At 44.9% G+C, this 26,086-nt stretch overlaps 1 protein-coding gene across 1 annotated transcript in view; it reads right to left on the reverse strand.

Moving 5' to 3' along the window:
• Positions 1-26,086, reverse strand: part of LOC138487726 (carotenoid-cleaving dioxygenase, mitochondrial-like) — a 192,495-nt gene that overhangs the window by 70,982 nt on the left and 95,427 nt on the right. The window contains exons 9-11 of the mRNA XM_069614273.1: positions 20,952-21,089; positions 20,595-20,777; positions 4,344-4,454 (exon numbers count right to left, since the gene is read on the reverse strand). Coding sequence (XP_069470374.1) covers positions 4,344-4,454; positions 20,595-20,777; positions 20,952-21,089 — 432 coding nt within the window. The remainder of the gene's footprint in view (positions 1-4,343; positions 4,455-20,594; positions 20,778-20,951; positions 21,090-26,086) is intronic.

Here is a 26,086-nt window from a genome sequence, read left to right on the forward strand (position 1 = left end):
ACATCCATCAATGACACTGACCATGCCTGACCAGACAGCACCTCCCGGATGAGCCCAGCTGACCTGCCCACCCCACGTTGGCACCCGGCGGTGTCCACCAACCACGAAGCAACGCATCACAGCTGCACATATAGTTAGTCGACGCCACCCAATCCCCATGTACATGTGCCCCCTATAGTGTGTAGGTGCCTATGACACTTTTTGTAAATATAAATGCCTGTCTTTGCGATTGTCAGGCAGAGCGCTCTCGGAGTTTGCAGAGTTCTTTGCATGCCCTATTTGACTTAGATAAAGCTTCCCTTGAGCTCACCCGCACTTGGTCCTAGCCTTATTCCCATTCGTGGGAGAGTCCATTATTGCCTCTCATTGCGGGGAGGGTTGTGCTATCTGGGGACGCTCGCTTTCACAGGTTCGAATACCAGTAGGCCAAATTCAGCCTTTCATCCTTCCGAGGTCGAGAAATGAGCACCACACACCATGGGTAATAATAAGCAGCGATCAGATGCCTGAGGGTTCGCAGCGCTATATAAATGCAAAATTATTATTCATTATTAAAAATGGGCTTTGCAGTGGGCGCGTTACAGACTGCCTTTGCTGGCAGCTGTCACGTTATTAGACTTTAGAAATTACTTTACAGAGAGCATATAACAGGTTGCCTTTGTTGGTGTTCAGCATAGTGATCAACCGAAGTGCTTTATTCGACAATGTCTTACAGCGACATACAATAATTCCGTAACAAATTGTATTACAGAACACAACTTAAAAATATTTGTTAGTTCATGTACCTGGAATTAAAACCTGATCAGGAGAATACCATAGGATTTGGGGGTCCCTGGGCAGCAAAAGGCGTCTGGGGCTTCCCCCTTATTTCCATAAATAGTGACAGTGATATTACAGGAAATTATATCATAGAATAAATCCATAATACGTCAAAGTATCATTGGAAGTTACATTAAAACACGTTGCCATCAGTAAGGCAGGAGACAAACTGTGACGCCTAGTATATGAATTGCCAGCGTTCATATTTATCAATGTGGGAATATCAGGAGCGAAGCTTTTTTCTTTTTTAGTAGCAGACTGTGTGCTGAATACCCTGTATACACTTTTAATTTTGGTTGATAAGGCACAGTGAGATAAAAGGATTTAGCCGAGAGCACACACTTTGGTTAAGTGGAGAAGCCGGTGTTTGAGACCAGTGTGCAATTCAGGCATTTGAACACATCTCTTCCCAAATGAAATTGGTAGAAATATTGTTTGTAAAATGTATGTTGGAAACTTTTGTTTGAAAACACCATCACACTGTGGAAGGCATTGCAAAAATATGGGGATTGTGTTTTGTTTCAAGTTAACTGCTGTTTTTGCAGACTTTCCTATATTGTCCAAACTAATTATATGCTTTTATTTCAGAAGCTATAGATGAGGTTTTTTTGGTTTCCAAGGCTGTCATGTCAGGGTAGGGATTGGCCATGGGGCAGACAGGGCAGGTTGCGTCAACTGCAGGATTGCTTTATAGTGTGATAAGAGCATAGTTACCTGGGAGGTTTGGAGGCAAGGAATTACGCAATGAAGCAGATCTCCACAATGTTCACAAAATAAGTCCTAAAAAAAAGTGTGAGGGACTAAAATGGTATATGCATAGGCGTTGAGTACGTGGAAACAAAGTGTGTAGTTGCACCCATTTTCCTTGCTATGGCCAACTAAATCACTGCTTAAGACGGGGTGTCTGCCTCCTCTCCTGCTGGGTTCAGGTTTGGACTTGCTAGCATGCATCTTGCAAAATTAGGAAGCACTGATCACTTCAAAATGGGGAGGGAGCCTTGTTAATGGACTCCCTGACCGTTGATTGGAGGGTTTGGACAGGGCATCCTATAGCAGAATGTTGCCAAGTCAACTCAGCATGTTAGGTGACTCTTGCTGAGATGTTCTATGTTTAGACTATCCTGTTTAAATATTCCTATTTCAATAATCCGGCTGTAAAATGTGCTGTTGCGACCTAGGGATGGGTAAGGGTCGTTCGCATCACTAACTGTGGGAATCTTTGCCCCCGTATTGAAACTCAAAGACTGCCATCCATTAAGATATGCACAGTGAGTGAACATGTCTTAAAGTGAAATGTACTCATTTAGTCCATTTGTCCTTTGCCAGGTTCACAAGACAAATGACCAATTAATCAACCCAGAAAAATAATCAGAGAGGAGAATTTCTAATAACTATGCTGGCAATGTATTAAAAGGTGCCCATCTTTTAAACCCAACACTATATAATGAAATATTCCCTGGAAAGCAAAATCCAAATATGAGATTTGTGCTTTAATGACACTTTTATGTGGTCTTGTGGGTACGCACCTGCTCTGGAAACAGGACCCCCTGAGGTGCAATCGTTGTAGCCGAACACTTGAGCAAGCAAACGTTTTATTTTTGGTTTTGGTGCTTTTATCGGCAAAACAATTGCTACAAGAAGAAAGTGGTTACAAGAAGTAGTCTTGGGTGTTGGCAGCATGACAACTGGAAATGCTGTGCCATACAATTGCCAAAGCACAAACAGCCTCATCACGAGTTTGGCAGTAACCCTAAAATGCGGCAGTAATACTATTACTGCCGCTTTTAAAGGTCCGCCAAATCACGGGTTTGGCTGCATTTACCCCCAGCTCTGAGCTGGGGTAAATGTGCTGAGAATTTGCCAATGTTCTGTGCAATTACCATGCGGTAATACCGCCGACGGTAATTGCGTCAGAAATTCCCCATTGAGCCCAATGGAGAATGGGGAATTCCCGAATAGGCCCAATGTGGAATTAACATTCTGCCCAACCCGTGATCTGGCGTTAATAGCGCCGGGGGTGTTGGCGGGCCCTGGCGGCATCCTGGCGGTAATGCTGCCAGGAGACCGCCCAACTCGTGAAGAGGCCCAAAGTGTTCATACTTGGTGTGCACTTAGTTGAAGTTGGGGGAACGAAATGGTTCTTTTCTCTGGGCTAGCAACAGAGCTGCTCACTCACATAACTGGTAAAAGCTGGATTTCCACCTCAAGTAAAATGATTTTCTTTGAGTTTTCTTTTCATTAGACTCCGTTTTATAGGTTTTTGAAGGGCTGTCTTTTCATTGTAATTATAGTGGTTGACAGTGGAGTATGCCCATTCTCAAATGGCCCCAAGTGAACCCTGCAGAAGTCACAGACGGCGGGAGATATGCTTCAGCCATAGTCATAGAAAGTGGAGCTGTCGATATGATCTGAAAAAACGTTGCAGTTTTGGGTTGTTTTTACGTTGCATAATAGCAAGAATGACCCCACGGCTCAGAATGTAACCTCTGTGTTAGGAAAGCCATGTTTATCAATACCCTGACAAGTTAAATGGCTTTGCCTAAGGCTCTCCATCTGAAGAAACTCAAGCCCCCAGGGACATACGTGTACCACTCTGATCATGCTTCAACCCAGAGACTGAATGTATACTGTATGAGCTTTACTGTGGACCGAATTATGCTGTCCTTCATGTACTGTCCTGTAACGTACACCCGGTCTCGTTTGAGAAGTGTAATGTCAATACAATAGACATGATTGGCCTGCCCTCACTCCCCTTTCCCTTCTTCTCTTCGTTTCCTTTCCTTCCCTTTCCTTTCCTTCCCTTCCCTTTCTCTTCCTTTCCTTTCTTCCTTCTCTTGCTCATCTGGGCTCCTTATTGCATCCTCCTTTAATACTTTGGACCCTCCTCCTTGCACCCTGGTGCCTTTGAATACAAAATGTAAATAACTTCAGTATATGCCCAAACTATTGGCATTGGCAATGCTTGTTTCTCGTCCCTATGACTTTTGGTAAAAAACACCAATATTTTACAAATCCAGAAGTGCCAACGTTATTTGTGAAGTTGTGAACCCACAGGCTTCGACGGTTTGGGGAAGATCAGTCAGGGGTTTCAGAAGTTAAAGGGGGTGATTGTTATAGTTACAATAGTGCTGCTTGTTGTGGCGGCATAATGGAGCCAATGGAGTTTGGGAGAGGCAGCCAATCGCCAGAGAGCTTTAAACTGTAAAGAAAGGCAAGGGAAGTTCAATGAGCTGCACAGTTCCACACATTTACACATTCGCATTGTATCTACATCAACGTGTGCATATGCTGACAGATTTTCACGTGCCATATATGAAACATGAAGTCCCAGATCCAACTGACGTTTCGCACATGTTCTCAGGCACTGATCCCTGAGAGCTATGCACTGCAGTAAGACAGGAGGAATTTTAAGACAGAGGGATTAACATGAAAGAAGTCGTGTTTGCACCGTCACGTGGGCTGCTTTTCAGGAGAATTGTTTTCTAGGGTCAGATTTCGCGAAATTGAATAGAATCTTCGATTACCTCATTTGGTGTAACCACAACAGACAGAATAACCCCATCATCTTCTGCCGTGGAATCTGGCAGTGGGACGAAAACAGGCTCCGACGGGTAGCACCCTTCCTCCTTCCAGACCTGAAAGCATTAAGGAACACTGTCAATCAAGTAGGAAGCCAAGATATAACTTTAAGGCCTACTTAAAAACACCAGGTAAACTTCTTGCGTGCATGCAGCTGATCCGTGTGGGCGCGCACGCTCGGATGCCCACCACGAATACCCGGGCAGTGGGACACTGCAGTCTGTGCAGGCAACGCAGCATAGCTTCAAACCGCAGGCCATATTTCAGGATAACTTCCACAGGCATTGCTAAAATGACCTCTGCTCTCGCCATGCATTGGACTCATGTATTCTCTGAAATTCGCTGCCCCGAATCCACCAATTAGCAGCGGCAATACTGTGCATGGGCCATGTCAACATTTACATCAACTAATAAGTGCGTCTGTTTTTATCATGTCCTTTGATGCCACCGTTCTTGCCACGCCCATGTGCTACCATTACAGTTGTCCATTTGAATGCTGCTTGTAAGGGAGTTTTTTCCAGTTTTTTTTTTAAAGAAATGTTTATTTATAGTGCTTATTTCTTTGCATAAAACCTTTTGCACTTTAAAAGATAACATACAATGCAAACAATAAATATTGTAAAATATTCCAAATCATGATACATCAGTTAACAGATTGATAACAGACATTTTAAAAACCTTCTTGCCATATCATTCGTTAAAAATCCAGAATATAAATCGTACATTTAAATCATACCTCATAATGTAATCACGTCATCCTACTATACAGAGCCAATGCGAATTTCCAAATATAATACGAAGCAGCAGTAATAACCAGAGATTCTGCACAATATATACACGTCCAAATGGATCAGAAGCGTTTCTACATGGAGAACTCTCACATTTTACATATATCCTTTCCAGTAATACTCAGCTAAGTAAGGGCAACTCGTTAGAACGTGTCTAGCGGTTTCCACCTTTTCCTTACACATACGGCACCGTCTTTCTTCATAGGGGAGACCAAGCCATGCTGCAGTTTATTCAAGTGTATACAAGATATGATTATGAAAATGCAGATATGCAATATATCGTTGAAAATTCATGGCACAATGTTTTAATAAATAGCTCCCAGGTTGCCCCCGTGCGATGTGATAGGTTATTTATAACGTCCTTAATACCAAGAGGTTTCCAAGTGCGAACCTATGTTGCTCTGTGTCGTCTTGCTTTCAAGGTGAGCACGTTGCCCCCGAGCTATCCTCCGGAGACGGTGTAAAACTTTGTCTGATATACTCTCTATATCTCTTTCTGCGAGACAATGCCGCCAAGTTTTGAGATCAGTCCCAGTCGAAGGTTTTAGGTTTCTATTTTGTCAAGAACATATGCGTGTTCTCCTTGGTGGGGAGATCAAGGCCAGTTGCCGTTAGCAACCCCAAGGTGGTCTGTCAATGTTCTGAATATGCTTAGTTTGTGGTGTTATTACGAGAACTATTCGCAGTAAGGCCTAAAAGGGACTCCTCTTTATCTTCGATAAGGAGCAATTTTACACATAGTTTACAACGCTGAACATTCCAAAGGGACAATAGGGAGGTCAGTCCAAGTTCACACCTTACAACCTCCACCTGTACAGCTTTAGGGAGACTCAACAAAGAACAAAGGCGTTTTCCCACCAACACTGTGAACCATTGTAAACAATGTTCAGGAAACAACTCTAGGCCATACAACATACCTCAATGTAGTTGAGCCTGGATACTTTGCGCTCAAATAAATGCTATTTTTCGGTGGGTTTTGTGTAATACAGGTGGTCAGCCGACAAGCGGTTCGACCTCTCAGGGTCTTTATCAAGGGTAATTTGGTAGGTTCTCAAGGTTGTGTGGCAATTTTTTTTATAGGTTACCAGCTCTGACAGAGCTAACCAGTAAAACAAACCCAGAGGACACCTCCAACAGGCCAGAATGTCACTGCCCAACCGGGCCATTATCTAGCCAATACAAAAGGAACAGAAGTGAACCCACCAGCCAGACTCCCTACAGATGGACGCTAACCTATAAAGAACTGCCACACAGCCTTGAGAACTCACCAATTTGGCCTTTATTTGAGCTCTCCAATTTAGCATTTGAGCGCACGATACACAAGGTGTGGGCAACAGCTCCCCCTTCTGTGACCTTGATTCAAAATTATAAAAAACATATCAGAATTATTCCAGTGCAGCGCAAGTTGAGTCAAAAGCTAGTGCCAAACCCTTTCTACTCAAATAATCTACCGTGCATCACACTAGTCTTATACATCTCTGGATATCCTAATAACACGCAGTTTCTCGTTACTTTATTACAGAGTGCATTCCCATAGTAGATCCACTCAGGGCAGTCCTTAATCGATATCCCCAAGTAGACATAGGAGTCCACTACCTCTAATGACTCCCTCTCAATCTTCCAATCATAGCAATTTTTGCCTCAAGATTTCTTACCTATAAGCATAAGCTTAGATTTCATTAGGTTCAGTTTTAAATTGTTGGTGATTACAAAGGCATGTATTCCCTTAAGAGAATGCTGAAATCCTATGGGGGTAGGGTCGAGCAGGATCATATGATCAGCGTGAGAAAGACAAGATAGGTACTCTTCACCCAATTTAGTGGGGAAATTATGGCAATGCTTTAAAGCTTCATCCAAATCCACCACATATATGTTCTAGAGGAGGGGGGTCATTGCACACCCTTGTTTGCAGCCATGGTTCGTGTCAATGAACTTCTGTATCAACCCTTCCTGCTCCAATCTGACAGCCACAGAAGTGCTAGTACACATCTGCCTAGTAAAGTGACGGATGAGTGGGCCAATGCTGCACTTTGAGTTTATCCCATAATCTAGCACGTACAACACAGCCAAATGCACTACCACAGTCTATGTAAGAGAGATAACATTTATTTACAGGACTTCAATGAATATCAGCTATCGTGTATCACTCTCGGGAGGATATCTCCGGGGCAACGTGCTCGCATTGGAATCAAGACGACAGAGAGTAACACAGGTTCGATACCCGGTCTGCATTCAGAAACCTCTGGGCATTAAGCGCGTTACCTATCATATCATGTACTATAGTGCCCAGATATTGTGTACGGCACTTAAACCATGTCTGAAGCCAGTTTGCTGCTTTATTATACATTTTTTCTTCTCAACCCATTTCTTCATTTTAATTAACTACAAAGAAGAACATATCTTGCAGCTTGAATCTATCATGGCTAATATGGTCAGTAATTATGGGGCTCTGTTCTCCGGCCCTTTTAAAAACAGAGATCAAAATGGATTTCCTCCAGCTGTCCAGGATAACACCCTGATTTAATATAGAGGAAAAAAATCTCATGGCGAAGCTGTGCCAACAAGTCTGGTGTCGATTCATAACTACATTGGCAATTCCATCAGGCCCAGGCGCTCTGAACGCCTTGAGTTTCATGATGACATCAAGTATGTCATCATACTCAAATCCCACATTAGCCTTATCATTTGAGTATTTATTTCCCAGTGCATCTCAGACTTTAGTCATGGAAATGTAATACAGGTCACCCAGGTGTCTTCCGAAATGGGTTCCCCTAGTTGGATTTATCTTCAGCCAAACGCAATCAATATAAATACCAGAACATTTTGTTATCACTAGCTTTAAGCATCCCAAATATTAAATTCCAGTTGCCATTATTCAAGTCATGTTTGTAAGATTTAAGCCAATTTTTATATTTTGAACGTAGATGCGCAGCCGTGTTTAGTTTAACCTTGTGGCTGTAACTCAGGGCCTCATTACGACCCAGGCGTTAAGGGTTAACGCTGTCGTTAACCCTTAACGCCTCTTCTGATTTTAACGGCTGCTTTTAGCAGCCGTTAAAATCCATGGCGCTAACCTGCCATGATGCTAATTACGCCACCGTAATTTACGGTGGCGTAATTAGCGCCTTCCCCACTCCCATTATGCCCTATGGGGCAAAAATGGGAATGGGGAAGGGAAAATGGGAAATGGGGATTTACCGCCCCACTCACCTTGGAATGGGGCGGTAAATCCGCCATGGTGTAAACATAGTTTACACCATGGTGGTAAAGTTGGCGCAATTAGCGCCTGGGTTGTAATGACCCCCTCAGTCTTTTTAATTTTACATAAGGCAATAAGAATCAACCTTTTCTGCCTGTGAATATTCACATTGAAGGAGCCATCAGTAGCTTTGCTACCATTCATCACCACTTTGCTCTTCATAGTGTTATTCACCAAATTATTTATTGCGGTGTAAAGATCCAAGCGACGGTGAGCTAGCGATTCCAAGGTGGAGCCAGCACTATGGGTCAGCACATGATTACACCTATCCACATTGGCATTCGGTCGATATAATTCCATTTCCCTGTTGCTCTAACATTTATCTTTTGCTGAAATACTTGATATCTCTTTTCCTTGTGCATGTCCATGGTCAAATACAATATAGCAAGATCCCAGAGGGGAGCATCATGCACATCAAATTTATAATCGATTACCTAATACCAGGCCCCACAAAAACATAATCCACCCTAAATTAAACTTTCACATTTGTCCAAGTATGAAATCCACAATGACCAGAGACTGAATTAGGATTTACAAAGGCTAATTCAAATCCTTGGGAGGAAATCAACCCAAAGTCGACCATTTTCTCTCTTGTTTACAATGAGTCCCATTGGAAGGCATACCATGTTTATGTTGAACCGCTACGCCACTCCCAGAAGATCTGCATTCAATTCTGGTTCAGTATCATAAGCGTAGCTACAATAAGAGTTACAATCTCCGGCAACAATAATATTTGCCTTAGGGTGATCTGATATCCACTTCATCATAGTTATTTCTAAAAATAAATGCAATTTGTTTGTTTGTTTATTTATTTGGTAATGCGCTCCAAGCCCGTGGGCATCTGGGCGCAACAGTACAAGTAGACTCAAAGCTTGGTTACAAAGCCTGACACAGGCTATTGCAAAAAAAAAAAAACAGTGGTAACTTACAACAGATGATACAGGTGAGGCAGTACATGTAGGACCAAAATAGGTAAATGCAGAAGAGTATTGTCTTAACAGGTGTTACAAATCGTTGTTGTGCAGCCATTTGATGGCATTGGATCTAAATCTAGTGTAAGGTAGAGGGCATCTGAGGTCAAGTGGGAGTGTGTTCCAAGATTGTGCAGCTCTAACTGGGAAGCTGGATCCGCCCGCCGTGGTAAGTTTGAATCTCGGGACTTCAAGTAAGAAGGTGTTGGCAGATCTAGTCAGTCGGTTAGAGGGTCTCCAGTTGATTCTTTCAGCTAGGTAGGGGGGTGCTTGATTGTTGAGGCATTTGGCTGTGAGGGATATGGTTTTAAGGAGGATTCTGTCCTTGATTTTGAGCCAGTGGGCCTCGGTCCGGTGTTTGGTGATATGCTCTCTGCGTGGGATGTTCAGAGCTGCTCTAAGAGCATTATTTTGTAGTCTTTGGAGTTTATCTGTAACCGCCTTATTAGCACCAGAATATAAGGCGTTGCAATAGTCCAGTCTGGACATAAGGGCATTGGCCAAGGTGAGGCAGTTGGCGCTCGATAGGAAGGGTTTGGCGGCACGGATAAGTTTACACATGTAGGTGGTTGTGGAGGCGAGGGAGTTCACTTGCTTTTTGAGAGTGAGGGCTGAGTCAAGGTAAAAACCTAGGGTTTTGACCGCACGCGTAACCTTGATAGTATTATTGTCAATGTTGAACGAGGTATAGTCTGGGGTAAGTTTAGATAGGTTATGGTCTGATCCGAGGAGCAAGATTTCAGTTTTATCGTCGTTCAGGCAGAGGCCATGGGTGGCCATCCATGCCTGAATGAGGATGTAGATTTTATTCACCAAAGCCAGGTCCGCTTGATAGTTGCCCAAAAGGGGTATGAGGATCTGGGTGTCATCTGCGTAATTTGTGTAGGTGACACCCAGTCTGTCCAACTTGTCGAACAGTGGCTTGGTGAAAATGTTGTACATGGTAGGTGAGACACAGGAGCCCTGTGGGACTCCACATGTAATTTGGATGGGATCGGCACAAGTGGAAGTGGAAAACACTCTCATGGTCCGGTTGGCTAGAAAGGATTGGACCCATGCTATGGCTTCTCCTGTGGAGTTGGCAGCGAGCTTGAGGTGGTTGCATAAGACTGCATGATCCACCAGATCAAAAGTTGCTGACAAGTCCAGTAGGAGCAGCAGCGCTGTTTTACCGCTATCCTTAAATTCCTCCATTTTAGTTTTAAGATCTATCAAGGCTGTTTCAGTGCCATGGAGGGGGCGGAAACCCGATTGGCGCGAGCCAAAAAGATGGTTAATTTCTAAGTAATCTTGAATTTGGAGATAGGCTACTCTATCGATAATTTTTAGTAGAAAGGGTACAGTGGTGATAGGTCTGTAATTGGTTGGGATGGATGGATCGAGGGTTCGTTTTTTAAGCAGGGAGAGAACCCAAGATTCTTTTAGGTTGGCTGGCACAGTATTGGATTTGAAGGAGGAGTTAATAAGCTTCGATATAAATGGGGCTAAATCTCTAGCTGCATCCTTTATTATTTGAGCTGGGAAACTGTCGCCCTTGCAGTTGGAAGGCTTCAGTGAGAGGATAACCTTTTCAGTGTCGAAGATGGAGATAGGTTTAAAGCTAAAAGGGGGGATAGTATTAGGTTTAGTCACTGGAGGTTCTTGTTGATCAGTAGAGGAGAGGGCATCCTTTTTATTATTTATTTTAAGTTGGAGGGTGGAGATTTTATTTGATAGGGTATTCTGGATATTAGTGCACCATATCTTGTCCTTGGGGACCGTGTCAGTGGGTTGGATGGGGGATTCCATTTCCCGTAGGATGGCAAAGAGTTCCTTGGTATTAGATTTGGAATTGGTAACTCTGTTATTGAATACATTTTTTTTGTGTTGATAATTTCTGACTTGTAATGTTTAGTGAATTGGGTTAAGTTAGCTTTGTTAACGTCGGTAGGCGAGTTACGCCAAATGGTTTGGAGTTTTCGTTTCTGCTTTCTCAGGTCTTTAAATTGGGTGTGTGGACCAAGCATTGAGGTGAGATACTTGTTTAGCTATGCGAAGTTTTGGAGGTGCAATCGTGTCTAGTGCATGAGACATGGCTATATTAAAGGTGTCTACTAAGGTGTCTGGGTCAGTATTGTCCTTCAGGCCATTGATAGTGGGCAGGAGAAGGGGGATGAGTTTTTCTGTGGTGATGTCTTTTTTACTTCTGGTGGGAAGTGGTGGGATCATTTTGATAATTTTAGGGCTGAGGAGGTCAAGTGTGGCAGTGAAGTTTATTAGATAGTGGTCAGTCCATAGTTGAGGGATGATGTCGGTGATGACTATGTTACCCAGTCAAGGGTTCTGCCTTTGGCATGTGTAGGGGAGAGGACTTTTTGAGTGAGGCCGTGGTCTTTTAGAAAAGCTGTTATAGCGAGGGCATTTTTGTTGTCAAGCTCACTAAAGCCAATGTTGAAGTCGCCCAGCAGTAGTGTTTGTGAGTGATTTTGGGTATTGTTCGCTATGAGGGTGGTAAGGTCATCTTCGAAGGTTCCCAGGGGGACTGGGGGCCTATAGATCAGGTGAGTAGTTAGCGTGCGATTGTTGGAAAGTTGCATTTTTGCTGATAGTACTTCGCAGGAAGCACATGGGGGTGAGGTGGTGAGTCTGATAGGAAGAGTAGTTTTAGCGATGATGGCTAGGCCACCACCTTTGGCATTGGGTCTGTCTACCCTCTGGATCTGGTAATTGTCAGGTACGGCTAACATCAGGGAGGGTCCTGCTGCCTCGTGAAGCCATGTTTCTGTTACGGCGAGGAGGTCAATACTGCTGCTGTTCAGTATGTCAGCAATTTCAGTTGCATGGGCTACCATGGATCTAGCATTGATCAGGGATCCAGTAAGAGATAGGGTGTTCTTAGGGGCGGGATAGCTTGCAGATTTATCTGTGTGCTTGTTTGGACTCGGGTGTTTCTTTTTGTGATAATGAGTGGGGTTAGGGGTCGGAGTTAAGGGTGTTGTGGCTTGGGTTAGATTGTCCAAGTGCCTCTGTATAGTTGGGGATCTAACAGTATGGTTAGTGCTATTTCTTTTGGGTTCGTATATGCAAGGTAGTCTTGCCCTAAGTCTAAGGTTTCTGTCTGTGGGGGGGCTAGTGCTGTAGGTAGCAAAGGCCATGGTTATAGTTATGAAGGTCAGGGAGGTCAGGTTTCTGCACATGGTGGTTAGTGTGGTTAACTGATACTATTAATATCCCTAACGTCGCTAGGATGTCTGGCTAGAGTAGCGCAGTGTAGATAGCGGGTGGCTGGTTGTCGGCCAGGGGTTTACCAAATAATATGGGGCATGATATTCAAGACTCACAGTGTGACCTGAAATGCATATTCTGTGCGTGATCATAGGGTACAACACAATCAGAGTGTCTGTTAGTGACTATAGGGCACAACACAAATCAGGCACAACATAAATCAAATGTGGTCAGTTAGCGACCATAGGGCACAAGTCAAATGTGGTCAGTTAGTGAACATAGGGCACAACACAAATCAGGTGTGGTCTGTTAACGACCATAAGGCACAACACAATCAAATGTGGTCAGTTAGCGACCATAGGGCACAAGTCAAATGTGGTCAGTTAGTGACCATAGGGCACAAAACAAATCAGATGTGGTCTGTTAACGACCATAAGGCACAACACAATCAGATGTGGTCTGTTAACGACCATAAGGCACAACATAAATCAAATGTGGTCAGTTTGCGGCCATAAGGCACAACACAAATCAAAAGAGGTCTGCAACCTTAACTAAGTGGGCCTAAACACAGTGTACAAGGTACATAGAATACTCTAAGGTAGACCACAGTAGGCAGATTCACTTTAACTAGGTGGGCCTAAACACAGTGTACAAGGTAGTCAGATGCAATGACAACCAAGACCGTATTAGGTGCAATGACAGTCAGGACAGTTTAGATGTGTTTACTGTAATGGTACGCGTACCTCAGCCACGCAATGGTTGATCCGTGTAAGATATGCTGAGTACAGTATCAGGTTAAGTAGACGCTGAAATGCAATGTTCTGTTTAGTGCTAACTGGGAACCTGATATATTGTAAACCTGAAAATACATATGTGCAGAGTCAAATAAGTGATCAAAAGTAAGAAATATTGGGCTTAAACATTGCACAGAGCGGCCTAGTGTAGCTCAGTAATACATCACGCAGAGCGAGCGGGACCATAGCAGAGTTTGAGGTCAGTGACAATGATGTGCAACTGCATCTTGCATGAGCGCTACAGTAGTACGGTTGGCATGGAGTGCACATATAATTTGAGCAGAATGTCACGAGCGGCATTAAGGGTGCTTAGCCGATGGGTTACAGAGGGGCAGGGTTCATGGCCGAGGCCTCTGGAGTCTCCGCACAGGCTCCAGACAGGGCACGATCCTTGTGGAGAGGATCCTTTGGGAGAGGGCCGGCGTTCGCCTGCCGGCGCGTGATTGGCCTTGTGAAGCTGCGGCTGGCCAATGGAATCATGCGCTTCGGTCAGGTGGACATCGGGGAGGCGAGGAAGATGCCGGCGGCCATCTTGGAACTGGAACACCTCGTGTGTTCCAATGGAGGCCAGTGGAAAATGCTAAAATATCAGTGTTGGCCTCAAATCGAAGCCAGAAAGGATTTTATCCTTCTATGCCATGAATAATGCAGCACAAATACGGCGGTCTCCGTGTTGGGGCGAATGGTGGTGTTGGGGGTCGGGATTTACGGCAGGGTGCCTACCTTGACCAGCAGATAGTAGCAGGGATGCTGGCACCACTGCTCCTGCAGTGGTAGGTGCTCCTGCACCTCCGGGGTCCTGGATGCACTGTCCCCCAATTGGGGGAGTATTTATACAACCCGGGGATCATGTAAATGAATCAATAGGGTCTTTCTCCTGAAAATGAAATCTCCTGTCAATGAAGCACAGAGGACAAAAGGTAGTGTAACAAATCCTTTGTTCTCGCACATAGTGATATGGGGTTTCGCCACAGTACAAAGCCCACCATAGGACCGACCCTTATCAGAACGAATAGCCGTTCGGCATATGATATTATAGCCATCCATTACAAAACCGCCCCTTAACCAAGTCTCCTGGAGTATGAAGATATTGCAAGAGACTAATATAGATTGGCCTTCTGGATTAACCACAAAGGAGCGGTATCTTCTGGCATTCCATGAGAGGCGTCAGTAAGATTTGTGAATATACTTTGCACACAATGAGATCGAACCAGATTTTATAAGGACCCTGTTACTGTCACTATATAAATCCGGCAACACCACATTATTTATACAGTGTGGAGATAGATCTCAGCTGTTGTACAGGTATTAATATGCTTTACGTAAAGGCCAGGCTTATATGTGCAGCTGGTCTGTTAGGCGACTCCTAATTCAACAATTATACTGAAGGTGATCTTTAACGTTAGAAAGCTTGATTAGATAGTTTAATTGGGGATAGGGAAACCCCTAATCCCCCATATTGATCTGTTGTAGTCGCAGGTCACTGGATTGACGGTAAGCCAAGGGAAACCCGTCAAAGACAATAATGCAACACTGGAAAGAAAATCCAGGACTGTGCGCCCAATTAAATGAATACGTGTTTATTCACAAATTGGCCTTAGGTTGATAACACGTGTTTCGGCCCTTCTGGGCCTTTTTCAAATCAGGGCTGTTCCGTATTATGTGAAATCAAGGCAATTATTAATTTCAGGTATTAGTATAACTGTTCGGTTTTATTTGACCGAATGTTACATTTGACCGAATTTGGTCAGGAACATTTTGATCAAATAAAACCGAACAATTAGGCTAATACATACTGAATATGTGGAGCGTGGATTGCGGGGGTGTCCCCTGCTCCCTATGTTCAGCATGTATTAGCCCTGGGGGTTTTCAGGGGTGTCCACACTTCCTCAATATTGGGACCGAAAAAAGAAGGAAAAAGGACCCAGCGGCGTCAGAGCCGATCCTCGTTGGAGGGATGGATCTGACGCTGCAGGGCTGAAGTGGACTAGGCGGCGTGATAACAGGTAAGTGAGGGAAGGGGGTGACGAACACTTTTTTTTTAACCCGCAAAGCTGTGCCGCACATCATACAATATGATCTATTTGCCGCAACCAAATGTTTTTTGGTCAGACATATCCAAACCGTGGTATGTGGTGCAGTTGCTGTAGGATTCTACCTCGATCCATGAAAGGGCTATCTGCTGTGGGGAATAACACCATGATCTTCCCATTTTCCCCAGGATTGGCTCCTTCCACAATCGTCCCTGGTTGCCCCGTAGTGTCTAGATCGGGGTCCCCGTTGTCAACCAGTGGAAGTTCTGCAGGTTGCAGTTTTACCCCAGATCTTATGCTTCTTCCGAAACTTTCTTGCGTACCAATGGATACTCAAGTCAGGGCCCAAATAACAGGATAATTCACTTGGGGTTGTCTATTAACCATGATACACAGAGCATTATCCTCCAGGACTTCTATCCCCAAAGTAATCCCAGGGGCCTTTGCATCTGCACGCAACCACTTATCCAGCGGACCCTTATGGCAGTGAACTTGACAAGATTTAGTTTGTGTTTTGGCATCAGGGTTCTCCACATGCAGCACACCATATCCTTCCGCAATACTGATGCATTCTAAATCATCAGTGTTGGTTACTGCCAACGCCCCTCTGTTCTTTGTTAGCTTTCTCCTTAGTGCATAGGGTAACACTCTGTTCCTCAGCTTTTTGTTTCTTTTGTCTCCTCTTATTATTTAGTTTTTGCCACATTCTTTTACGCTCCCCATAAATATTTGCCTCTTGGCTGTTACCCTTGCTAACGCCTTGTAAGTGTCCATTAATTTCAGTAATGGGTACCATGACCTCAATGCAAGCAGGGCTAGCATGCAGCCCAGAGCACAAGGTTACATTACAGATTGCTGAGATCTCACGGGGTAAGGAGAGGAGCAATTCTATGCAGAGTCTGCCGAGCATTCAATATTTCCTGCCCTGGTACTGTTTGATAGGATAATATCTACAACTCTGGCAAGAGTTTTACTTAACTCATGTTGTTCTTTCACCAGTGACAAGCAAATTCCCAAAATCACATCAACAGTCGCAGCTATCACGTTGAGAATGAGTATCATTTTCCGCCTCAGATTTGGTTTTGGTGGTACTCATTGAGGTCTCTGAGTCACGAGTAGCGTCATCCAAGTCTGTGGCTAATCGTTCTAGTTGAGGCGAGGCAGATAAATTAGTTCCTATGATATTATCATGTGTGTTCATGGGCCGATCAGGCTTGCTCGGATGAGGTAGAACAAGAGATTCACGTTGCAAATTCAGGCAAAGATTAAGCAACAAATTATTATGAACTGCCTGGGAAAGCGGGATATCAGTAGGGGCAGAGACTCACACAGTCTTCGTCACTGCATCGCCCCCGCCTGTAACGCTGGGTTTTGGAGCAGAGAGGAAACCTGTGATCTTAGTTTGCTCCGAATTAAGACCATCAGTTTCATCTTTTTTTCTCCGGTTATCATTCACAACTACCATAGAGCCATTGGACACTTGGCTCAGGTTATGTTTAAAAGGACCACGTGTCTTGCTCCGGATTTGCTAAGAATGCTGCTTGGCAGGCATTATTTTACAACTTAACTATTAAGTAAAAGTAAAACGGTATGGCAGTTAAAAGTTTCCCTAAGAGGAACTCCGCAGTCACTGAAAATATTTGATCAGGTGAAATTAAAATAAAGACAGAGGAGACACAGGCATTGTGTAAATGGGGGACCGGGACCGCTAAATCTGTACTTACAACGAATCACTGCACAGGCAGCCCCCCACCCCAAGGGGAGACACGACTTGCACCATCCGAAGTCTCCTTGAGTAATTCTGAAGGGAAATGCCGGCTTGATGCAGAAACAGTAAAAGACCCACACAGGCCCACTAAGACAGGAGAGCGGGAACACATAGACCACTCGGCTCTCTGGTAGTTGATAGATTCAGCACAATGGCACTCGAAGCGCAAGGAAAGACCCTTACAACGTGCAACGTTCACGCACGTGCAAACACAGCCATCAAGCCGCACCATTGACAGACAGTCAGTCTACGCTGGCTGCTTTCAAAAGCATTCACCACAGAATCCAATTGCTAGAACGTGTTTTCTTTGAGCAGAGCTTAGAAAAAACAAACTGTAGTGTTAGGCAGGATTTACCCCCAATTTAGACTGGATTCTCACCTTGGTAACGTGACAGAGCAGCTAGACTTTTATGAGTGGAGAGTAGAAGCCGTTAAAGATAGTCAACCATAAAATCACGCGATAAAGGATTGGCCACACAGTATACTTAGCGAAAAATACTCTATACATTTACAGGAAAGTACCAACATTTAGCACACGATCTGTAGAAACAGTACAGCGTCTTTTAAAGACCGCAAAAACATTTGTAACCAGTAGAAAAAGCACTGTGCAGATGAGCAATGAGGGTTATTGATTTTACATAGAAATTGACAAAGAAATGCTGGTAAGTAGTAAAAATCAACTGTTGTAGAAAATCACAAGCAACTATCTAAGCATGAATTCACCAGATTACACGTGAGTAATATTTCTAGTGTCCCTGTGGGCACTTTAAGAAGTTAGAGAAAGTCAATAGAACAAAGTCAGTATTTCAGCTCCTGGGGATAGGGAAACCTTCAGTTAGAATCAGCAGTCATCAAGAAGATCAGCCGTCCAGGCAATTTTCAGACTGGCAAGGAAGTAGGAACCAGTCTGTCAGGAATCGGCGCAGATCACTGACTCCATGGGTCTTGGTGCCCTCGGGAGGCACTGCAGGGGTTAACCCCATCTAAGTTCCTTTGCACAAGCCCAGCTATCACAAGATGATGCAGCCCAACTTTGCATGCAACAGCAACCTCCTGCAAAAGCCGTCTCCATGCCCACCCCTTTGCCTCACTCACAAATTAATTCATTACTGGCGTTTTGTCGGCCCGACGTGATCCCAGCAAAAGACTGTGTCCGCTTATGCTTCGTCTCCCTGCTGCTTTCTTCTCTCAAGTTTCTCTCAATGCAAGCCAGTTCCTGTCTTTCAGCGCAGTGCGTCTTTAACCATTGTGATGAATTGTCTAAGAGCCAACTTTGGTGATCTGCAGTCTGTAAAGGGCCTGCGCATGTTTGGTGTGGGAGAACGCTAGGCAAGTCCAGGTACTTATTATTCCTCGTCTTTCCTCAAGCCCAATAGCTTCCCTGTGCAGTTGATATTCTATCCCTTGCCTAATCATCCAGGGAAGCCAACCGCTCCCTTCCTACCCAGCCCAGGTAGTCCTGTCAGATTGTCTTTCCAAACTATCTCCTTACCTCTTGGGGGAGCGTTTGGAAGCATAGAAGGTTGGTGCTGGCTCACATCAGTTCCTATGCAGTATCGGTGAGTCAAAGCAGTCCTATGAGAGTCAATCCTCAAGAGCACAGACCGCAGGATCGCCGCAACAGCAAGATTCCGCAATGGTGGCATTTCACAGTGATGCCTTTTTGCTGGCTAAGGACTACAGACAGGATCCCTCAATAAACGCTCAGGAGTCCAGGCCTGGATGTCTCACAGTGGAGCAGTAGAGACTGAGTGGCAGTAATAGGCCACTCAGTTCCGTCAAGGCAGCAGAGGCAGAAATAAGGATGCAGGAGCATTGAACCAGGCACACAGGACTGCAGTGAAGGGAGATCCAGCTGTTCCACCAGATCAGAATGAGGAAGAGCATGAGACAGGGTTAGCCTGGGGAGGGAGGAGCACAGCACTGCTTTAAGGAGATTTGTAGAAAGTAATAAAGACCCCGAACAATGATCCAGAGGAGAGCAACACACAAAGATGCAGACAGAGACGCATGTGCACAAGTGCATACACACAAACGCACAACCCATGTCCTACCACAGCCATGAAATCAGCATCCATGCACCACTCAAAATTCTGGCCAACCAATTAAGAAATACAAGCCATACCCCACTTTCATGAGAACACACAGGGATGCGCAGTGGAATGTATGACAGCCGTCATCCATTCGCAACTGCATGCAGCTCATATTGAGGAACCTTTGTGTGCTGTGCACGGAGACTCTAATAGCAATTAGACCAAAACGGCTGCTCGTCAGCTGTTCATCTGGCTAAATTTCACACAGAAGAGCGACAAAGAAATTGCTAGGTCTCAGGACTTAAAAACGTTTTTACAGTCAAATGTTCCTGGTAGCTATTTGGGCTACCGAGGGCAGTATATCAAACCAACTGCAGCCTTTAGGGAGATGTCTGTAGAGTTCACTCAGTCAGCATCTGTAATGCCGGGGAGCATGAGCTGTCTGTGTGGCTGGCCAGCCATTGGTTTTCAAGGATGACTTTAGGAGGGAGATGCTGCAGACAGTAAGTGTTGCAGAAGGTACTTCTGTTATGCTAATAAAGCATTGCTGTTTTGGACCATCTTTGCGTAGGCTTGGTCATGTCCGCATACATCTATAAGCAAAAACAACGTTGCCCAATCACAGTGGCCAATGGTTTCATTCACATTTAATTATGCAAAGCAGTGATATCGACAAGACACTAAAGCCCTCATCACAAGTTGGGCAATGCGGTAAAAATGCATCTGTAATAAAATAGCGTTACTGCCGCATTACCGCACCGCCCAATCACGAGTTTGGGGGAAAGTTGGAGAATTTCACTCCAGCTTTGAGCTGGAGGTGATTGTGCCGACTTTCTGTCTATTTTTGGTGCAAATTACTGCCCCATTGAGTCCTATGGACTAAGGGAATTACAACACCACCGCCACATGTAAACCGTCAGTACTACCACTGGACCAAGTGGCGGTAACAGTAATTGCGTTGGGCAATATTCCGGCAGATTTACCACTGAGATACCGGCCAACTTGTGATGAGGCCCTAAATCAATTTACTAAGCACCAAATAATGAAGGGTGCTTGCTTCTCCCACTCACTGAGGAAGAAATCCATCAGAGAGCCACTACTGTTGTACGGATGGGGGAAATACTGATTTTTGATATCTTCTAGCACAGTAGTCCAACATTGGCATAACTTTTGAGCCCAAACTTGGCATTCGTGGACCTGGAGCCTTAAAACAGCCTTTACATGCTACGCGCTCCCATTCTGCAGACCTTGAGAAAAGACATGAAGAAAAAGTACATGGAAGGTCTGGTCTACGAGTTACAGAATGTTTAACAAGCTTGTGATATTTCGACTCAGCGCGCACTTACTTTCATCGCTTTGGTTGGCACGTCCATCTTTATCAGCGAATCGCCAACTAGATGCCCAAAGCCGCACCCGTAGAAGAAATCGTACTTCTTTGCATTATACTTGGAATAGTTAATATGCGGAAACTCCAAGCCTCCCATTTTCACAAGTGAATCGTCGTGCAAGCTTTCGTAAGAGCACCACACCTGTAAGGGTCGGATGAAGAAGCAATATAATAATTCATTTCTCCAAATGTAATGTAGTCTCTACTGATAAGAAAGGGTCAATATAAATAATGTAAACAGATATTTCTCATAATGGTTAGTATAACAGGCTGCATAGGGAGACAGCGGGCTGGCTACCTACTGGTCCACTCTTACCGTGCCATCGGCCATCTTCACAGCAGCCGCCGACGAGTAGGGCAAGGTTTTGAGGTACTTCTCAAAAGGGGTGTTTGTGTCAATGACCAGCGGCAAAACAAATCTGCGAGGATAATTTCTGTTGGACATGTCATAGAGCTACAAAACAATACACATCGAATAAAATACATATTCGAAAACCTGCTCATGCATTACACATACATATTATAATAATTGACGTGCTGGTCTTTCTTAGCATGCATAGTTGACATTTGCCTTTGTGAAAAATATTGTGACCATTAATGCAGTTCACTATTAAATAAAATGTATTAAAAGGATGCTAAGAGAAGACAAAAAGGGATTGGAGAAGTAAGAAGGAGATGAAATGAACAAGAGAGTGTAGGAACTAGTAAACTGGCAGGACTTCCTGGAAAGAAAAGGGAAATGGCAGTGGAGAGAATAGGATTTTTGCAGGATTGCTCAAGGATCTGTCCAGGAATTCAATCTTTTAAGCCATGCTCTTTGAATTAATGTAAGTGATCTTTAGGATTCGCTTTGTTATAGGGTATCATGGAGAATGTGTTGAGAAAGCACAATAAGGGAGATTCAGTGGCAATGATTAAGATGATGAAAAAAGGGTGTCAAGAAAACGCAGAACATTAATATCAATGAGTTATAAGTGTTGGGGTATTTCTTTTAGAATATTGAAGTGTGTTCTTTGTGTGTCTGCTCTTTCACTCTTGCTTCAATTAATTAATATTTAAGATATTTCCTGGGCAAGGACTGCACTTTTATTCACAGATCTGTTTCACAATAATCTGTGGACTTATTTTGTTCTGAGGCGATATAGATCTGATAGAAATTATTTTTTACCCCAAAGGTAAGGCAAAAAAGTGGAGTTAGAGGGGCCCTGGGAGCATGAATGCCGCACACGAAGTGATCCCAACCGCAGAGGAGGTAGAAGACCTTGTTCCCGTCCCCAAAAAGCCACTGATCAGACATAGACAACTGAGAACGTGCCATACTTGGAACCAGTAGGATAGAGCATCCGGGTTCCGCAAGCAAAGATTGCAGTCACAGCAGTATTCAATGGTATGCCAAGAGATCAGCGCATGGTGCGGCGTCTGCGCAAAAGACACACTCTCATGGCCTTTTGCTTGGCACACAGATAATCTCCTGAAAGCACAAACAAACTTGGAAAGCTGAACATAGGAAACTAGTGAAGGTAGGAGGGTACATAGTATAGTCTTAGCCAGTACTTGTGGCAGTACAGAGTGTTTGTGTACTTTTCCATTCTCCGTTTTGCCCCGAGGTCCGAAGCTACAGTCAGGCCAAGCACAACCCCCACACTGATAGTTTTTTCACGAGCAAAGGCCTGCTCCCATTGGCAGAATGTGTTCAGGTGCCTCTTCTGAACGAACAGCTGTTTAGGGAGAAGAATGCAGGTTCGGTAATCTGACCGGGGGGCCTGTGGGGAGACCTGCATAGGAAGTCCTCCATTGTGTCTCTGAGCAGCTATGGATACACACATGGGAAAGTAGTGTAAAATTGGTACCGTTGGCTGAGCAGCAGAGGGTACATTGGGCTAGGTACCACCCTCTTCTTTTTACAATGATGTGTTTCTAGGAGAAGGCACCACAGCCAAGTGTGCTGTGCGCGGCTCCTCGGGTCAAACAACCTCTGAAACAAATGATTATAATCAGAAACCTCAGACAAGTGTTTCGGCCTTGTTGGGCCTCCTCAATGAGGTGAAGCCGAGACTCTCCAATGCACAGGGACCAAGGGGTCCACAACTGGATAACCCAAGGTTACTAATGGTGAAACCCCAAGTTTTCCAAATTAAGCATGGATATGGGAGCCACTCTACTGAGAATTAGCATTGGTCAAATACCCTGTTCTATGGAATTTCTTCCACTCATGCGGGTCGACAACTTCTTAGCTCACTGGGCCAGGCCAAAACACGTGTCTGCAACTGCTGTTGGCACTCTAGTTCAGAGGAGGAGTGCCTCACATTTCGGGGCTGGAGTGCCTAAGTGGGAGGGACCAGACTGATATGCAAACGGTTATTTCGAATGGATTGTGTCCTCCCACGTATTCCTCATCTTGTGATAAATCATTATCTCCAGCTTCGCTGCTTCGGAAAAAGAATTCTCAGCAGAGGGCGCTGTGCTCAAGGTCGTGGCGTCGATTGTCCCTCGACGTACTCTGTACTCTGTCGACATCACCGATGGTATAAATACCTCGAGCCGCGCCTGATGCTTCAGTTCCGCTTTTCGGATCGCTTCGCTATCGAGAACGGCGCGCTTCTTTTTTCTGTGAAGAAAATGTCATCATCTTCGACACCTTCGACACCCAGAACTGTGTTTAAAAAGTGTGCAGATTATGGATCTAAGATGTCGATTACCGATCCCCACCGGATTTGTCTCTGGTGTCTCGGTTCCAGTCACCGAACCGACGACTGCGGGTCCTGCCAATCGATGACCGAAAAAGCTCTTTGTGAGAGGAGAGTTAAACTGTCGGTGGAGAGGGAGGCCTCAAAAAAGGTTTCGTCAAAAAAACATAAGAAAGCGACTGATTCTAAGGGATCGGATCGCCATAGGCACTCGAAGAGATCTCGATCTAGGAGTAGATCGAGACATTCTTCGTCGTCATCGAAAAAAATGAAGAGGAGACATAGATCTCCCTCATCATCTTCTTCTTCAGAGTCGACTGAAGAAATTCGTTGTCCGACTAAATCGGATTCTCCCAGTAAGTGGGAAGAATTCCGCAAAAAGATGGAGGTTTTCGAGAATGCGGCCTCGACCCCCTCGAAAGAACCTCGAAAAAGCCATACCCCTAAAGTCGCTCCAGTGGACGACAAAGGGAAGTCCAAGGCTACTATGGCCAAGACCAGTAGCGTCGAGGAATACAAAAAACCTTGAGTCGACGTAAAACCGTCGAAGAATCTTCGAGAGTGGAGCACCTCTCCAGTGCCGGCCAAGAAACACAAATCGTCGAAGACTTCGACAACTTCGTCGACGCCCTTGATGTCGATAATTTCGACACCAAAGCCAAATGCGTCATCGATGCCATTATCGAAGTCATCTTCGAAAACTTCAAAGACACCCTCGAAAACTTCGAGGGATTTGCCATTTCCTTCGAAGCAGATGGAAGAGGAAGAAAGGCGATTCACTCCTTTGCCCAGATCAGATTTTTTCAAATCTATTTCTGCAATTTATGAAGAGCCTGCTTCTGAAGAAGACAAAGTTACTCCTTTGGGAGTTACTTATGGTACAAGACAAGTTCCTGAAGAACTTATTGACCAGGAATCTAGAATGAGAGACCTGAGTGATACTCTACATTCTGCCAGTGGAGTTGACACATCCCCAGAATTAGAGTTCGCCAAACCTGATCCTGCAGAGCATGCAGATGCTGGGTACAGGGGTCTTATGACCAGGGTAGTTGAATACATGGGGTTGGGGTAATACTTCACCCATTTTTGAACAAGATGACATGACGGATATTATCGTCAAGGGACCTCAGAAGGATCCTGTTCTCCCTTTTCACAGGGCCCTTCAAAGGACTGTGGAGAAAAACTGGGAGAAACCAGAAACCATTGCTGCTGCAGATAGCACTTTTCCAAGAAAATATAGACGAGCTGGATCGGATCCTGAATATTTGAATAAACATCCGACTCCAGAGAGTTTAGTCATTCAAGCAGCATCCACTTCAAAACAAACTACTTATCCAACTATCCCTCCAGATAGAGAGGATAAAAAAATGGACGCCTGGGCACGTAAAGTTTTCACGTCAGGCAGTATGGCACATAAGTCGTCAAATGTCACCTGTACCCTAGCCAGGTTTACCCATACCCTGTGGGACTGTATTTCGGCGGCGGCTGATCATATTCCGGAAGGCGAGGAAAGGGAAGGCTTCCTGAATATAGTCAAAGACGGGAAGGAGGCAATGGGGGAATGCCTCCAGTATGGACTGGATACTGCTGATAGTATCAGCAGATCCATGGCTGCAAGCGTTGTGCTACGCAGATTTGCGTGGTTGAGGAAGTCGGAATTTGCACGGACGTGCAAGCTAGACTCCTCAACATGCCCTTTGATGGTTCGAGGCTCTTTGGCAGAAAGGCTGATGAAAGCCTAGAAAAACTTCAGACCTCGAAAGCGGCAGCTAAATCACTTAGCGCCTCTTTGCGCCAGCCTCTAAAACCCTATTCCGGCTCATCTTCCTGGAGGGGTCGTTCTTTTCGATACTACTCCTTTTTTGGTAGAGGAAGAGGACAGGCTTCTCAAAGGGGCAAAAGGAACTTCCCTCGTGGAGCACGGGGAAGAGGTGCAAAATCAGCCTCAGGAGCGGCATCTGTACCCTCAGCCACTCCTGCAGCCGCCTCCAAATCCCTCTGAGACCTTGTTACACAAAACACCAGTGGGAGGCAGGATCTCTCAACATCTGAAGGAATGGCAGGGCATTACCTCAGATGCTTGGGCACTGGAAACAGTAGCCCAAGGTTACTGTCTCCCCTTTCTAAAAAGGCCTCAGAATCATCCACCGGGAGCCAACTACGTCAAAATTCCGGATCCGCTCCTGTTGCAGGAAATTTTAACCCTGCTAGAGAAAGGTGCCATAGAACTGGTACCTGTAGCGGAGAGGAACAGGGGTTGGTACTAGGACGGAGGACTGAGACCCATCTTGGACTTGAGAAACTTGAACAAGTTCCTCAGGAAGGACAAGTTCAAGATGGTGACTCTTTCTCAGATCCTTCGGGCTCTCCAACTCCAAGATTGGTTGGTATCATTGGACCTTCAGGATGCTTACTTTCATGTGCCAATCCATCCAAAGCACAGAAAGTACCTGAGGTTCGCGATTGGCAATTCTCATTATCAGTTTCGAGTTCTGCCATTCGGGTTGACCTCCGCCCCGAGGGTTTTCACCAAACTGTTGGCGGTTGTGGCAGCAAGTCTCAGGAAAGGAGGTATTCACATATATCCCTACCTGGACGACTGGTTGATCAGAGCAAGTTCTCCAGAACAAGCTCAGGAACATCTTTCGATCACCTGCCACTTCCTCCACAAACTGGGCTTCTCCCTCAATTTCAAGAAGTCCCACATGATACCAGCCCAGAAACTCCAGTTTATCGGAGCAGTCTTGGACACTTCATCGGGAAA

The sequence above is a fragment of the Ambystoma mexicanum genome, chromosome 9 (assembly GCF_040938575.1).
Source record: "Ambystoma mexicanum isolate Mex_15411 chromosome 9, UKY_AmexF1_1, whole genome shotgun sequence".
Classification (NCBI taxonomy): Eukaryota; Metazoa; Chordata; class Amphibia; order Caudata; family Ambystomatidae; genus Ambystoma; species Ambystoma mexicanum.